The sequence below is a fragment of the Mesoplodon bidens genome, assembly GCF_964165515.1.
Source record: "Mesoplodon bidens genome assembly, chromosome: 9".
In the NCBI taxonomy this organism is placed as follows: domain Eukaryota; kingdom Metazoa; phylum Chordata; class Mammalia; order Artiodactyla; family Ziphiidae; genus Mesoplodon; species Mesoplodon bidens.
This window is the reverse complement of record NC_138166.1, coordinates 89,188,906-89,204,918: the sequence shown is the minus strand read 5'-3', so window position 1 is coordinate 89,204,918 and position 16,013 is coordinate 89,188,906. Positions and strand designations below refer to the sequence as shown.

The window sequence follows — 16,013 nt, the reverse complement described above, 5'->3', positions numbered from 1 at the left end:
CAGCCTGGTGTCTCGTCCTCCAGAGCACCAAGGGTAGGGAGCCAGCATGTGCACCCAAGGACGGGAAGAGCCTCTTCAGCGGGCTGGCCACTGGGGAGTCCAGCTGGTCACAGCACCGCCAGCGGCGCCTGCAGGACCATGGCAAGGAACGGAAGGAGCTCTTCTCCATGACTTTGCAGGTATGGCTCGGCCTTGGTGTCTCATGACCGCCTGCAGGGACACCACGCGGCTATGTGGTGGAGGGCCATGGAAAATGGGAGGGGCCGTGTAGGGCCTGCTCTTACCTCTCTTGATTTCTTCTGCTGTGTAGAGTGTGGTTTTGCCTAACTGGGTTTAATTGCTTGCACTTTGGTTGTTTTGTTCCAAAACCACCTGGGTCTCTCCAGTGATCCCTCTTCCCGATGGAGTGTTTCCCTAAACAGGGGCCATAAAATGCCGGCCTCTGAAAATGTTCCCAGAAGGTGAGCTCTGTGAATAATTGGTTTGGGACCCCTTGCATGCTCTGTCCTTCCCTTAGGTTAACTGTGTGTTAGCATGTCACGGGCGCTCAGAGTCGGTGGGAGAGAGACCTGTTTCCCTTGGTTTAACCCAGCATCTCCCAGACTTGCTCAATCACAGGATCACTTTCTCCTGCACTCCCTGCTGGAGCCGCTGCCCCGAGAGCCACGTGTCCACACAGCGTCGTGCTGCGGCCCAGGGCCCTTGCCGCGCAAGCTCAGGGACTCCTCTCACTAGTGAATATGGGTTGGGGTCTGCTCTTCCTGGTGGTATAAGCTGCTTCTGTTTCGGTCAAATACTCTGGATTGAAGGGAAAGGGATTTACTGCCTAAGTCACCTTGTTGACCATTTATCTCCTAATTGAGGCTACTTGCCTGTTTTAAAGGCATTTTTGGCGTTAGCAGCCCTGTGCTGGTTCTGGTTCGATAGCATAGACCCTTATGGCTCGGATCTCAAATCCTTCTGTGCTGTAGGATTAGAGGCGCACCCGAGCTCAGCCACTTCTGTAAGGTACTGTTTCTCTGTCTATTCCATTCCATTCCATACCATACCATACCATACCATACCATACCATACCATACCATTCCATACCATACCATACCATACCATACCATACCATACCATACCATACCATACCATACCATACCATACCATACCATACCATACCATTCCATACCATACCATACCATACCATACCATACCATACCATACCATACCATACCATACCATACCATTCCATACCATTCCATACCATACCATTCCATTCCATACCATACCATACCATACCATACCATACCATACCATACCATACCATACCATACCATACCATTCCGTACCGTACCGTACCGTACCGTACCGTACCGTACCGTACCATACCATACCATACCATACCATACCATACCATACCATACCGTTTCTCTGTTTATTCTATTCCTATTCTATTCCTATTCCTATTCTATTCCTATTCCTATTCTATTCCTATTCTATTCTATTCTATTCTATTCTATTCTATTCTATTCTATTCTATTCTATACTATTCCATTCCATTCCATTCCATACCATACTGTTTCTCTGTTTATTCTATTCCTATTCTATTCCTATTCCTATTCTATTCCTATTCTATTCTATTCTATTTCTATTCCATTCCATTCCATTCCATTCCATCCCATCCCATCCCATTCCATCCCATTCCATCCCGTCCCGTCCCGTCCCATTCTGTTCCATTCTATTTTTGCTGTAGAACTGCTCCTTCTGGGACCCCAAGGAGTGCTTAGGTCACGCGGGTGGTAGAGAGTGCCCTGGCTGGCGCCCCCTGGCCTGGGTTATGTCTGCGTGAGCAGATAGTAATCGTGATGGCCAACACTTGCTGTCCCAGGGAGGCAGAGATGGGTGGCTGCCGCCCTCTCGGGTGGCAGGGTGTGTGGGGTGCCATTTGGTGCCCCGCCTAGCTCTGGCTCTGCTGCTGTGCTCGGGTTTATCTCTGTGCCTGGCCCGTCGCCCCAGTCTCTCAGTACCTCTCTCCCAGGAGGAGGTGCTGGTTGACATGGCAGCGCACTGGCGAGGGGCCATGCTTGCCTCTGACTGACCCGGCTTCACATCAGCATCCTACCCCGGGCCAGCTCTTGATCTTAGACAAGTTATTTAACTTCTGCTTTCAGTCTTACTTTCCAGAGCTGTAAAGTGGGGTTAATAATAGGATCAGAAATGGTTGGGGGGAGCATTAAATGAGACAATCAATCATACTCATGTGGTGCCTGGAATGCAGTAGGCACTCACTCACTCACTGATTCTTGTTATCATTGGCCTGGTCTGTCGAGGTGGTGCGTGTCCCGAGTCTCGTCAGCTGTAGCCGGGAGCCTGTGGCCCACACTCCCTCCACGGGGCCTGTGAGAGGAGCAGGGCCTCTAGGAAGGGGCCGCCAGCAGAGCAGGCTCTTGTAGTTCAGAGCTCTTTCCTCTAGACCCCGAGACCACCAGGATCCTCCCCCGAGGGCTGTGGCCTGCGTCCCAGACATCTCGCAGTGTGTCCCCAGACATACTGCACCGGCTGGGCCCGGTGCAGACCCCTCGCAGCTGACTTGTGCCCCCTTTGCTTGGTGCAGTGTGCAGAGAAGAAGCCCGAAGCTGGTGGCCCGGAGGCAGAGCCCTGCCCGGAGCTCCACGTGGAGGTGCTGGAGACCCTGGCGCGGGCTCCCGCCGCAGGCCCTGAGGGTGGGGGGGTCCGGCCCGAGCAGCCGTTCATCGTGCTGGGGCAGGAGGAGTACGGAGAGCACCACTCCTCCATCATGCACTGCAGGTGGGTGTCGGGCCGGCCGGCCGGGGCCAGGGCCCTCTGGGGGAAAGGCTGATGGCGTGGGGTTTGGGCTCCCCAGGAAGCCTCGGTTTTCAGGCTGTGCGTGTGAAGGTGTGGCAAGCGGGATGATGAGAGGTAACAGATGCGGAGGGTGGGATGGCCCCGAGGGACCGTGGTCACCCCTGAACTGTCAGAGGAGGGCTGGACAGCTGCCGCTGGGGTCCTGCCGAGAGCTGCCGTTGGCCGGGTCAGCCTCTCCACTCCTGATCCTGGGGTGTAACGCCCAGAGGGTAGGTGATCCCTTGCTCTGATGGATGTGATGGGCTCCGGAGCCGTGATGCAGGAGGCTCTCAGTCTCTAGAGACCACGAGTGCTGAGGGTGGGGCTGTGTGCATCTTGCCCACAGGGCTCAGCACATGATATTGAATAAATGCTTTGTAAGTAGTTCTCAGACGAACGAACGAATATTTCTAGAAGTAGGTCACGCCCGTCCTTGGAGTGTGGGCATTTGAGTCTCAGCAGGAGAGTCAGAAAAGCAATCCTCTGGGTGCGCTGAAGAGGACAGCGGACTAAGGCAAGGATGCTCACAGCGTCCCCCCTTCTCTCCTCTTAGAGTGGACTGCTCAGGGAGGAGGGTCGCCAGCTTAGACGTAGACGGGGTCATCAAGGTGTGGTCCTTCAACCCTATCATGCAGACCAAGGCGTCCTCCATTTCCAAGTCGCCGCTGCTCTCTTTAGAGTGGGCCACCAAGCGGGACAGGCTGGTGAGTGGTCTTGCTTGTTGCTGGACCTGTGGTCTAAGTGAAGAACTCTCCAGGGCTCTCCCCAGTGGCTCCAGCACCACTGGTTGGGGCCTCCAAGACAAGCCACTCCCTTCTCTCTCTCACTGGGAAGGCAGGGACCACACATCCAGGACTGTCCCAGCAGGCTCCTATCTGGAGGTTACTGGATTAACAGGAATTGGAATTAAGCTGCAGTGGGACCCTGTTCGATGGCAGAGGCCGCCTTCCTGCGTGCGGTGGTCTGGCTTGCTTTTCATCTTCCCGCAGAGAGACCGGCTCCCTGCCTGTTCTCCCCCACCAGCTCCTGCCATCCCTGCACATTTCTGACAGCGTACCACGAGCGTTCTCAGCTGCGCCCCCTCCTGCTGAGACCCCCTCCCCGGCCAGGCCGGAGGGGGTGTGTCCTATCCTGGGGTTCCCACAGTGGTGTTAGCATATTTGACATAGCGTTTGTAGTTAAGGAGATAAAGTTGATTTATAGTGGGTTTTTTTTTTTCACCGTATTCCATTTTGTAGGGGATCATACCCAGCAGCCCAAGGAGCAGACCTTGTTTTTTAATAATTTTTGACAACTGCAGGAATTATCCTTACGGCACTAGGATCTCGGGGCTTGCCCTGTACCAGTGTCAGTTTGCTAGGTGAATGCTGAGGCCGTATTCTAGGGAATATTCCTGGGGGACACCCCCAGATCTGCTTCTGGTGCTTTCTTCTGGCGGTCCTCGTTATTGTCTTTGAAGTTTTCACCAAATAAATCACAAGGATAGCCTCCTCTGTTTTTTTCTGGAGGCCTTTGTAGGCCCAGAGCCAGAGCTGTCCCCAGGATGCACAGATGGGGCTGTCACCCAGCCCAGTGACCAGCTGGGGCCGCTGCCCAGGGAGGTGGTGGTGGATCCAGAGCCAGAGGGCAGGACTGGGACAGCTGGGATTTAAACTGGAAGACGGGGTGAGCAGAGGGTCTCATTTCCAGCTCTACCTGAGGTAGCAATAGAGCTTCTATTCCACACATTCCTTTTGTGGTTTTGCTTCTGTTCAAGGTCACCTGTGACGTCTTTAAGTTTTAAATGAGGTCCTTTGTAGCCGGGTTTTCCCCCTGAACTAGCTGGAGAAGTGGAGGCGGGCCTCACCCCACAGCCTGGCCCACTGCACAGGGGTGGGCCTGGCCCCCCAGTGGGCCTCCCTGAGCGGGCCTGACCCAGAGCTGTCATTTGCTTCTCCCTCCCCCTCTCCTTCCAGCTCCTGCTGGGCAGCGGTGTGGGGACGGTGCGCCTCTATGACACGGAAGCCAAGAAGAACCTCTGTGAAATCAGCATCAACGATGATATGCCCAGGTGCGCTGGAGGCCACTCCCTCAACTGCTGTGCTCCGCGGGCCTACCTTGGCCTTGGCCGAGCCTCCGAGCCCCGCTCCCCCCCGCTCTGTGGACGGGCGGAGCACTGACCCAGCCCCACGTGTGTTGCAGGATCCTGTCTCTCGCGTGTAGCCCCAGCGGGGCCTCTTTCGTCTGTTCAGCTGCAGCTCCGAGCCTTGCTGCCCAGGTGGACTTGTCTGCACCAGACATCGGCAGCAAGGGCACTAACCAGGTTCCTGGCAAGCTACTGCTGTGGGACACGAAAACCATGAAGCAGCAGGTGCGGGCCTGCCCCGTGGTCTCCCTGGGGCTGGTCACACTCCCGGGCAGGCACACAGCCTGTGCTGCCCTCTGTTTCTGAGGTCTCTTCCCTCTTTGCTTTGGGCTCGTCAAGATTTTGATTTGTGAGGAGGTTTCAACATTTAAGTGTTGAAAAGCAGTAATACTCCAGTGGGGCAGATTGCCAGCAACTGAAGTCGTTCAGCATCATGCCACAAATTTAGGATTCACACACAGCCTCTTATCGGGGCCTTTTGGCTTATTTAAAATTTTTTAATTTAATTTTTTTTAATATTTAAAGTTTTTTTTCTTTATTGGAGCAGTTTTAGGCTCACAGTAGAATTGAGAGGAAGTTTCAGGGATCCCCCATATACCCCCTGCCCACACACGCACAGCCTCTCCTGCTGTCAGCATCCCCCACCAGAGGGGCACATTTGTTATAGCTGATGCGCCTACACTGACCATCATAATCACCCAAAGCCCATGGTTATATCAGGGTTCAGTCTTAGTGGTGTACATTCTAAGGGTTGGGACAGATGTGTAATGCCACGTAGCCACCATTACAGTGTCACAGAGGGTATTTCCACTGCCCTGAAATTGCCCTGTGCTTCATGTAGTCTTCTCCCCTGCCCCCAGCCCCTGGCAACCGTGGATCTTTACACTGTCTCCATAGTTTTGCTTTTTCCAGAATATCATATGGCTGGAATCAGACAGCCTTTTCAGATTGGCCTCTTTCACTTAGTATTCCGCATTCAAGTGGTTTATTTTTCAGGAGACAACTAGAGTCCCCTTCTGACTGCCTCTTAACTTACAATTGCATAAAAATTTCAGCAGCAGCTAGAAGCAGTGAGGACACATGCGTATTCTTAAGAAATGACAGTCTTGAGAAAGCTTGCTCACAGGGCCTGAGGCTCACCTTCCCCAGGAGGGGGTGATGCCTTCCCACCCAGAACAGCAGCAGATGCTTACGGCTGTGACCCTGAATCCTGAGGGCTTCAGTGCTGTTTACACTCACCTGTTTAAAAGGCAGTGGTGTTTCTTGGGAGAATCAGTTTCGGTCAGGCCCTTACGTGCAGCAGTGTGTTTCCTGCTGGTACTGGACACTTGAAGTGTCCCTGTCTTGTTGGTGGCTGGGTCCTGAGTTCTCTTTGTGCCTTTCTGCGCCTTCCTGTTCCCAGTTGGAAGCCTCGCAGGCCTCTCCAGCCAGTCAGGACCACCCTGCCACGTCAGTTCTCGCTCTCTAGCTCCCTCGTCCTGGCAGATGCGTCCCACTGAGAAGCCAGGTGCCTTTCTGGAGCCAGCCTTCTCCCTCACCCTGAAGTCAGTCCAGGAGCAGACATTGTCAGTTCCACCTCCAAAACCTGTTTCCAGTCTGAACACTTCTCTCCGTTTCCGGGGACATGCCCGCTAGCACCCCTCAGCTGGACAGCTGCTGGACAGCGCCCCCACGGCGCCCGCCTGCCACACTGCGCCTGGGGGATGGGCAGACACGGAGGCACGTCCTGCCCATTCCCGCTCCTCCGGGTTTCCCATCCACACCCCCTGGAGCCCTGCCTGGTCTGGCCCTCCCTGCATGCTGCCCCTCTCGAGAGCGTTCCTACCTCACTCCATCCGGCTGACGTCTGTCCTCCAGTGTCTCGTAGGTGCTCCCGTTTATACCCACCCAGTCTGGTTAGGTCCTTTTTAATCTTGTTAGTTTGTGCTAAGAACTTATCGTGATTTGTAATTTTATGTTCACTTGCTATTTTTCAACTTTTCGTTAAATATTGAATACATAGAAGAGAATGTTGAAATCATAGGTGTACGGAATAATGAGAAGAACCGTAAAATGAGCACCTTCCTACCATCACGGTTTAAAAGTGGGACATTACCGACACTTTTTATGCCCTGGTGTGCCCTTCCTCAATCTTGATCTCCTTCCCCCTTTCAAACAGAACCTGTCCTGAAATTTGGTTTATTACCGTCTTACATTTTAAAGTTTAGTTTGTCCCTTTTCTAGCTCCAGTTCTCGCTGGATCCGGAGCCCATCGCCATCAACTGCACAGCCTTCAATCACAATGGCAACCTGTTGGTCACGGGGGCAGCTGATGGTGTCATCCGGCTGTTCGGTAGGCAAGCATGCTCACGCCATCCTGGTCCCCTCCTCAAATGCCCCAGGGAAGAGAGTTGGATTTTTGTCAGCTGGACTGGAGGCTATTGCAAAACCCCAGTTCAAGATGCTTGTAATAGAACTTAACTTGGTCAGAGTCTGCTGTTTTCAGGACCCCCTAATTACCTTGCACGTGGTCCATGTCCGTGGACACGGGGGTGTGGGGTGGGGGGGTGGAGCTTAGCCGTCCTCCAGTCCTGAGCTGTTGGATCTGAGTCCTCATGGCCCAAGTGAGATCCAAGAGGATACGAGAGAGTAATGCCGTCCTGTCCTCTTGGTGTGACCACTTCATTGTCCCTGTGAGAGCGGTAGAACGGTGTGCGTCAGAGTCATTGGCGTGCTGTTTAAAGCTCTTCTCACCAGGCCTGTTTCAGGAGACCAGAGTCAGAGGGTCTGGGGAGGCCCTGGGGACTGTATCTTTAACTGATTTCCAGGGCTTCCTGGTGGGAGGTTACAGCGCCCTCCCAGGAAGGACTTAATGTGTCCTCCTAGACTTACAGGCTCCCCAGATGAGCTCAGGCTCCACCCAGGGATTCCTGAACCTGACTTTTGACCCAGTGAAAGAAGCTTCCATTTAAGATTGGTTAGCAGAAGACTAGGCGCAGTGGAGGAGAGAACTGGTAAAATGAAGCTCCCGGTGCCCACTCTTCACCAAGGGTCAGCTCTGTGACTCCTGTCGGGGCAGAGGGAGGGTGAGAGGTACCTCCTGCTGCGGGCAGATGTCTCCCCAGGGCCTGGGCGGGAATCCTAGTGGCCTCTCGTTGCCTCAGATATGCAGCAGCACGAGTGTGCTATGAGCTGGAAGGCCCACTGCGGGGAGGTCTGCTCTGTGGAGTTCAGCTACGATGAGAACACCGTGTACAGCATCGGCGAGGACGGGAAGGTAGGTGGGAAGGGATTTGGGTCAGGAAGCTCCCTTCCTCTGGCTTCGGCATCGGAGATTCTAGAGAGCACCAGAATAGCATGACGGGCTGGGTTCCAGTCCCGACCGTACTTTTTACGAGCTCTGTGACCTTGGGCCTCTGCCTCCGTTTTGTCATCTGTAAAACAGAGGTGAAAATAGTAACCAGTCTCACAGGGTCTTTGTGGGGTTTCAATGAGTTCAGTGGGAGTTGACTGCTCTTATGAAAGGGGAAGACCTACATCCTTCCTCCTGGTTGTAGCAAAAAAGACTCATCTCCCTGACCCACCTGACTCAGTGGGCTCCCAGGGGTGCCAGGACGTACTTCAGTGAGCTTGGTCATTGGGTGGTCACAGCATGGATATGTAGAGCTTGCTGGGGCTGGGGGCTGCAGACAGTTTCGCCCAAACAGAGTCAAGAAATGTAAAAAGGAAGCTGGGGAAAAAAGTAAAAATAAGTGCCCCCTTTAGATTCTCCCTGGAAAGATTCATTAGGATCCTTGGAAAGGGAGCTGGGGCAGGCAGAGCTGGGAGAAAGACTAGCTTTTCATGGTTCCCTCCTGTACCTTTTGGATTGTATACTGTCCGCCTGTATTATCCAGTGAAGACAGTAATTACAAAATGAATGCTTCATTTGAAAACTATGAGAAGGGGTTTTTAAATCAAAGCTCTACTTCCTATTTATTTGAGTAGGATTCTCAGTTAAGCGGTGGTCACACCCCGGTAGCCTGTCCCTTGGGTGGGCTAAAGGGCTGTTTGCACTACAAAACATGAAGCTCAGCTTATACCTCATTGCTCGTGTTGCATTGATAGCACTGCTGAGAAACTGGAAGTGTATTTGGAACTTGTCCTATTTTTAAGAAAAATCTAGTTGGGTTCTAACCCTGACAGTAATATTAATAATGAAAACAACAACAACAGTAATAATAACAATCACTGGAGCATTGCCCTTGCTTGAGAGATGGGAATCCAGGCGAAGGCTGTTGCCTGCCTTTTCCCTTTCCTGGAGTCAGGCCAGAGAGAAAGTTCAGGCTTTGACATGAAGTGGCTGACTCTTTCTAGATTTTCTTCCCTTAAGAAAATGCTTAAATTGTGTTGGGAAGAGTCGGGACTGGGTGGTCATCTCACTACCTTTCCTGGGGCCTGTGGACCCACCTCCTCTTTCCTGGGGCCTGTCCTCTCTCCTCCCCCCGGACCTGGGCTCTGTTGCCGGCCCACTGAGAGTGCCGTGCTTGTGCTTTGCGGTTGCAGTTCATCCAGTGGAACATCCACAAGAGCGGCCTGAAGGTGTCCGAGTACGGCCTCCCCACTGACGCCACCGGCCCCTTCGTGCTGTCGGGTTACAGCGGCTACAAGCAGGTCCAGGTCCCCCGGGGCCGACTCTTTGCCTTTGACTCGGAAGGGAATTACATGCTGACATGCTCTGCCACAGGGGGCGTCATCTACAAGGTACCTGGCGGGCGGTGGCAGGGAGGTTCCTCCTCGGAGGTCTGGGCCCGGTTGAGTTCGAGCCTCTGTCCCTGTCTCTGTCCCAATCTCTGTCCCTCACCGATGGCCGTGGAGAAGCCTTTGACCCGGGGTGGACAGCGCCTGGGCCTCCCGGCTGCAGGCCGGCTCGAGGGAGCAGGCGGGAGTGGGCACGAGTGTGGCATGTCCGTCCTCTCTGCTCACCCGTCACTGTCCTTGGACGAGACTCTCCCTTTTCTGCCTCCCTCCTTGGGAATAATACCAACTATAGAAAACCTCAAGAGCTAGGGAGAAGGGCTGTAGGTTGGTTTGGGGGGACATACCCCAAACAGGAGGGTGCCTAGGTGGTCTGTTCCAGGTACTCTAATCTGGTGTAGGTTTATTGTTTATGGGAGGTCCTGTGGGTCAAGGACGTTACAATCCGTGGCTGGGACAGAAATCCGGGGGGTGTGGTTTGTCACATGGGATGTTAGCTGTCCACTCAGTTTATCTGCTTATTTTAATTCTCATGTCACAGCCTCTCTGGTTCGTGTACTTTTTTTTGGATGTATGATTGAACGAAATTATAAATCTCTCCTATTTTACTAGTGCTACCAAGTAGACTAGGGATGAGGATTTGTGTCGTGGCCTAAATAAGCACATGGTCTGGTTCCGCGTCGCCACGTGGATTCAGTTGTAAGCCTCAGTGTTAGCTCTCTGCCTGGCGGTGTTTTGTCTGCAGGTAGAGTCATGGAGTGGGATGCTCTTTCTCTGGGGCTCCCTGAGCTCGCCTCGCGTGGCTCACAGCCGGCGGGCAGCTGGTGCTCTGGACAGCAGCTGCCTGCGGGCGTGTCCTTGGCCCTGGGCAGTGCGCACAGGAGACGGAGAGTGTGGCCCCTCTCTCCTGGGGCTCACGCTCAAGTTAGAACGAGACGCGAGCACCAACAGTGATGACAGTACAGAGCTGAGGGCCCCCAGGGGAGGAAGCCGGGTGGGGGCCGAGTCCTCAGGGAGGACTGGGCAGGGGGGCTGTCTGTGGATTTGAGGCCTTTGGAGGAGGAGGAGTTGGGAGGATGTGGAGGAAGGCAGGCTTTGGGGCTCCACAGGGCAGAGGGGAGCAAGGGCACACGGTGGGGTGAGGGGGAAGGGGGCTGCTGAAGTTGGAAGTAAGGAGGCTTCTGGACTGTTGACCTTGAGTGTGGCACCGGGAAGCCTGGGTTTACTGTCACCCAGGCTCCTCTTTTGCGCAGATGGTGATGATTTGGGTGGCTCTTGCCCTCTCCTTAAAAATTAGTTCCACACTTTATTTTTACTTATTTATTTAAATATATACATTTAAAAATCTTTTAAAAGTTTTATTGAGTTACAGTTGGCAAAAAGTGTATATATTTAAGGTGTACAGTGTGATGGTTTCATATAAAGCTCCCTAATTTCTTGTAATTGCTATCAGGAGATATTGTAAAAAGTTTTCTGTTTACAAGCCTAATTTTATTTTATTATTTAGATTTAGTTGAGTTTCAGGTGGGCTCTCCTTTGCTCTCTGTATGACTGTGTGTTGTGTATGTATGTGTGTATATTATTTTATTTTGGATCGTGCAGGCTTTATCATTTGTTCTGATCAGTTCATGTGGTTTGCAGTCAGACTTTCTCTATAACCAATTAACGGGTTGAAAGATGTTCCTCTGTCATTTAAAAAATGTCAAAAATGGGGTCTAATTATTTAAGGAATATAATGACCTTCAGGTCCCATTTTTACAATCTATAAGCAATTCATGATTGTTAAAGACGTTTTCTCCGTGAAGGCTGAATACTTCCTCTCTCTTGCTCATGGATGTTACATGTAGCTGGATTGATAGCCTGCTCCCGGTTTCCCTTCCTTATTACCTTCTGACCCCTCACACCTGTGCACATGAGTCCCGGACCACAGGTGCTGGTAGCACAGAGGAGAGCTGTGTTTGTGCCCTGACCCAGGGCCTCCGATGCCAGCACTGCTCTCTGGGTGTGTGCTGGCCGCACAGCAGGGAATCACCAAGACCCTGCCCTCCTGCCCTCCTGCCCTCCTGCCGCTGGTGTTCCCTGGGGGAAGCAAATGTAAAAGAGAGAGGCAGATACATGATATGAGGCTGGGAGCAGTAGATGGTGCTGGAAGAGAACACTGGGCACGAGCAGGAGACATGGCTCATAGCAGGTTAAAGGTGGCAGGGAAAATTGTTTCTTTCAGAGCATATTAGGGACTTATTTTCCACTTCAGCTGAAGGAGTAACTGTAGTCGGGAAAGTGAAGATATTTCGTGGTCCAAGCAACGAACCTGAGACTTTCTGGAAAGGGGGACCTGTGTGCCCGGGCATGTTCTCCGCTTGGGGTGGCAGCCCCCAGGCTCGAGGCAGCTTGGCCACCGAAAGTGCATAAAGTGGATGTGTTTGTGAGCAGTGCCTGATGATGCAACCTCGTCTCTCCTGTCCCTTTGCAGCTGGGCGGGGAGGAGAAGGTTCTGGAGAGCTGTTTGAGCCTGGGCGGCCACCGTGCCCCTGTGGTCACCGTGGACTGGAGCACAGCCGTGGACTGCGGGACCTGCCTCACTGCCTCCATGGACGGCAAGATCAAGCTGACCACCCTCCTGGCCCATAAAGTCTGATGGGGCCCGCCCCAGGGGCCACCCACGGAAGCAGTATTATCCTGGGAGACAGGCAGAGACGGCTCAGGAAGACGGGGCGCTCCCCTTCCGGCTCCCTGCCAGGGTGGGGAGTCTTCAGGGAGAGACTGCCCAGGGGGCTCAGGCACTGTCCAGCCGCCTGACGAGAACGGGAGCCATGTAGAACTGTGGCACGTGTTCCCCAGACATCGGCATGCTGGCCTCTGCCAGGAGCAGGCTCCAGATGGTGGGAGGAAAGCTCAGGAAGCAGGAGAAACATTGTGATGGCTTCTCTGTTGGCCTAGAAGAGATTGAAAGTATTTTGTATATATTCAATCAGTTTTCTTTTTTAAAAAAAGAATGTTCTTGTGGTCACCTGGTGTCCCTTTCTGGAATGTATGCGTGCAGCAGAGCATCTCCCTTCACCCTTTGCCCTGGCGATGGTCATTGTGAGCTTTGGCCCCACGCCCCAGCTCTTACCTCACCAGCCATGGGGCTGACCTTTATTGGAGGTTTGCTTGTTGCTTTGCCACGGAAGTAGGACGTCCTCTCTCTACTGCTCCGTTGGCTAACCGTTTGTGCCGTTCCCGTTTCTTTGGGCTCATGTCAAGGAGGCCATGGTGTCTACTTTTCCGAGAGTTGGCAGCTTTTGTTAGGACAAGTGCAGGGTCTGAGGCATCTGCCCCTCTCCACCTGGGTGGCTGTGGTTTCCCAGGACCTGTCATTGTGGTTCCTCCCATTCTTTCAACTTCACTTCCCCAAGTTTGAACAAAGCCGGCCACCGGCGCCCTCTGCTGGTGAGTGGCCAGAGGACAGGAGCAAGTCGGCCAGGTGCCGGCCTGGAACCTAGGGTTCACGCCATCTGTGTGTGTCCACAGCCTGGCCCTTTACTCCCTGGCTGGGGTGGGACCTTGAAAAGGCAGATGCCCTCACAGGGTGGAGAGGAACAAGAAAATGACTCCGTTCTCCCGCTTGCATTTCCACCTGAGGCGGTGGGATTTCAGGCCTGGACCTCGGGCTCTGACACTTGACAGGGGCAGTTTGTCACCAAGCTGCTCAGAATAGTTGTTGCAGAGGCTCCAGCCTAGATCCTGGGTGCAGGTCTGGTGTGGGAGTGCTTCCAGTTACCTACTTTTGGAAAATCATGAAGAGATAGGTACTAAAGCTTTGGCTCTGATCTGCTGGGAGTTGGGAGGAAAGCAGAGAGGTGTTTATGTGGCTCAATTATGAGATAACACCAGAGACTTGGTGATAAGTAGTTACTTACACATTGTTACCCACTTCCACCTGGTAATCCTCCTTCAAATGAGCAAACTCAAGACTTTTCCATTTATAATTTTTCCCATCTTCTGCACTGAAGCAGCAACCTTATTGATCTCTCCCAGTGATTCTGTAGGACATTTAAAAAGTGGTCATGTGTTTCATTTGAGTGAGAGAATTCATTGTTTAGCTTTTTCTCTCTCCATCTCGAAGTTTCTGTCTTATTGCCCATTCTCTCCTCTCAATACGGTCTCCACAGTTTGCTGAAATGTCTTTAAGGTTTGTAGAAAACACGTGAAGAGCTGTCTCTTCTCTCATTTCCTTTATGCTCTGGGTTGGATACCTGTCTCCCTCTTGTTTTGAGCTTGGCTCATAGCTGATGTGACTGAGGCTCCACCAGGAGGGACTGAGGTGGGGCTTCCGCATCACTTTGAAGCTGCCTAAAAACACAAAACCAAAACACCATTAACCTCTCTGACCCTTTGAAATTAGCAAGTACGATATGTGCAGCGGGCCACCCTGTCCCCTCCTGGCCTCTCTCTGACCTCCACCCCATCCTGAGTGCTTGTCAGCATGCATTCATCCTGGTGTTCCTCCCGTCCCACCTCCTCGCCCCTCCAAGATGAGCTCTCATCCTCCGATAACTCATGTCAAAACTTAAATGCAGGGACTCCCCTGGTGGCGCAGTGGTTAAGAATCTGCCTGCCAATGCCGGGCACACCCAGTTCAAGCCCTTGTCTTGACCTCTAGGAAGATCCCACATGCCGCGGAGCAACTAAGCCCGTGTGCCACAACTACTGAGCCTGCGCTCTAGAGCCTGCAAACCACAACTACCAAAGCCCGCACACTTACAGCCCGTGCTCCGTGACAGGAGAGGCTACCACAATGAGATGCCTGCGCACCACAACGAAGAGTAGCCCCGGCTCGCCACAACTAGAGAAAGCCCACGCGCAGCAATGAAGAGCCAACACAGCCAAAAAAAAAAAAAAAAAAATTCACCTCTCCTTCACAATACCTGCTTGACATCTACCTGGGAATGCCAGCAAGGCTTCTCCACTAGCTTGGGCAAGGGCAACTAGATGAAAACCATCAAGCCAGTCCAGCCACAGGCCCCCAAGCCTGTGCAGGTGTAGCCCTGGCTCTGGGCTGGGCTGCAGGAGAACAGTGAGGTGCATTCCCCTCGTCGTTGGGACCTGTCTGCGCTTGCCTGCTTCTGCTCCAAGACCTCAGACTCCCTGAATTCAGCATTCAAAATGCTTCAGGAGGGCTTCCCTGGTGGCGCAGTGGTTGAGAGTCCGCCTGCCGATGCAGGGGACACAGGTTCATGCCCCGGTCCGGGAAGATCCCACATGCCGCGGAGCGGCTGGGCCCGTGAGCCATGGCCGCTGAGCCTGCGCGTCCGGAGCCTGTGCTCCGCAACGGGAGAGACCACAACAGTGAGAGGCCTGCGTACCGCAAAAAAAAAAAAAAGCTTCAGGAGCTGATTCCCACCCATTCAAATCCCACAGATGGGGTTTCTCATCCCTATTTGGCCTTTCACACAGAAAGTTTTTATGCAGATGGGTTTCCTGCTCCTCAGACCCCATTTTTCGGCTGGCTATGGGAGAAGGTTTTTGAGAAAAAGGTGGAGGGAGTGGTTCTCGTAATGGCAAGTGTTCTCTGTTCCTTTATTAAAACAAAATGATGCATCTCCACCCATTAGACTTGGATTTGTCCTGGCTCACAGACTGAGGGAGCGGAGGACCCTAGAGGTCGGTGATTTTGGAACCTTTAGGGAATCAGAGGAGAAGCAAGTCCTGCCTGGAAGGGTTGGACTCCTGAAGAGGCTGGAGGCAGAGCCCAGGTTCACCTCGCAGCTAAATTACCCCAATGCACAGCAGGTTGGTTTTGTGACTTGAACTCATTGATTTACTCCTTAAGCCTTGATTGATTTAAACTTTCCTGGACCAGCCTACTTCCTTAGGATTGAGGATTAGTATGGGGTGAAAGTGCTTTGCAGAATACAAAGGCACACACAGTTGTAAGTGAGAACTCCTGGCTCTGGATTCTCCAAGCTCTGGATCACACTCCCCTGTCCTGCACCTGTAGCATATGGAAAGTAATTATTCTATTATTAGCTGATTTGTTGTAAGTCACATTTCAAATGGCTGTCTTGATAATTTTGCATTTTGGGGGATAGATGGTTGGTTCTGATCATCCTTTTGCCTCAAAATGTGATAGAAGTTTCACCTTGTGCACTTGTGCTTGTGTTTTTTAGTGATGTGTGCCACCTGGGTTGTTTTTTGTGCGTGTCTTTTAAGCTACTTCAACCTGTGTGATTTTAAGTTAAACTAGATGCTAACTCCACGTGTAAACTGCGGTGCTCAGCACCACGCTGAAAGCAAAGCAGTGGAGCAGCCCTGTTCACAGAGAGAACACCTCTGGCCA

At 52.7% G+C, this 16,013-nt stretch overlaps 1 protein-coding gene across 6 annotated transcripts in view; it reads left to right on the top strand.

Moving 5' to 3' along the window:
• The window catches only part of WDR91 (WD repeat domain 91), a 56,786-nt gene extending 43,849 nt beyond the window's left edge, over positions 1-12,937 (top strand). For 3 of the 6 annotated variants that reach the window (XM_081243814.1, XM_081243813.1, XM_081243812.1), the window contains 9 exons: positions 24-179; positions 2,600-2,793; positions 3,404-3,554; positions 4,806-4,900; positions 5,032-5,200; positions 7,199-7,307; positions 8,119-8,231; positions 9,500-9,697; positions 12,165-12,937. In XM_081243814.1, coding sequence (XP_081099940.1) covers positions 24-179; positions 2,600-2,793; positions 3,404-3,554; positions 4,806-4,900; positions 5,032-5,200; positions 7,199-7,307; positions 8,119-8,231; positions 9,500-9,697; positions 12,165-12,329 — 1,350 coding nt within the window. In that variant the 3' untranslated portion in view covers positions 12,330-12,937. The remainder of the gene's footprint in view (positions 1-23; positions 180-2,599; positions 2,794-3,403; positions 3,555-4,805; positions 4,901-5,031; positions 5,201-7,198; positions 7,308-8,118; positions 8,232-9,499; positions 9,698-12,164) is intronic. The other 3 variants (XM_081243811.1, XM_081243810.1, XM_081243809.1) reach the window with 1 other exon arrangement.
• The last annotated feature ends 3,076 nt before the right edge of the window (positions 12,938-16,013 follow it).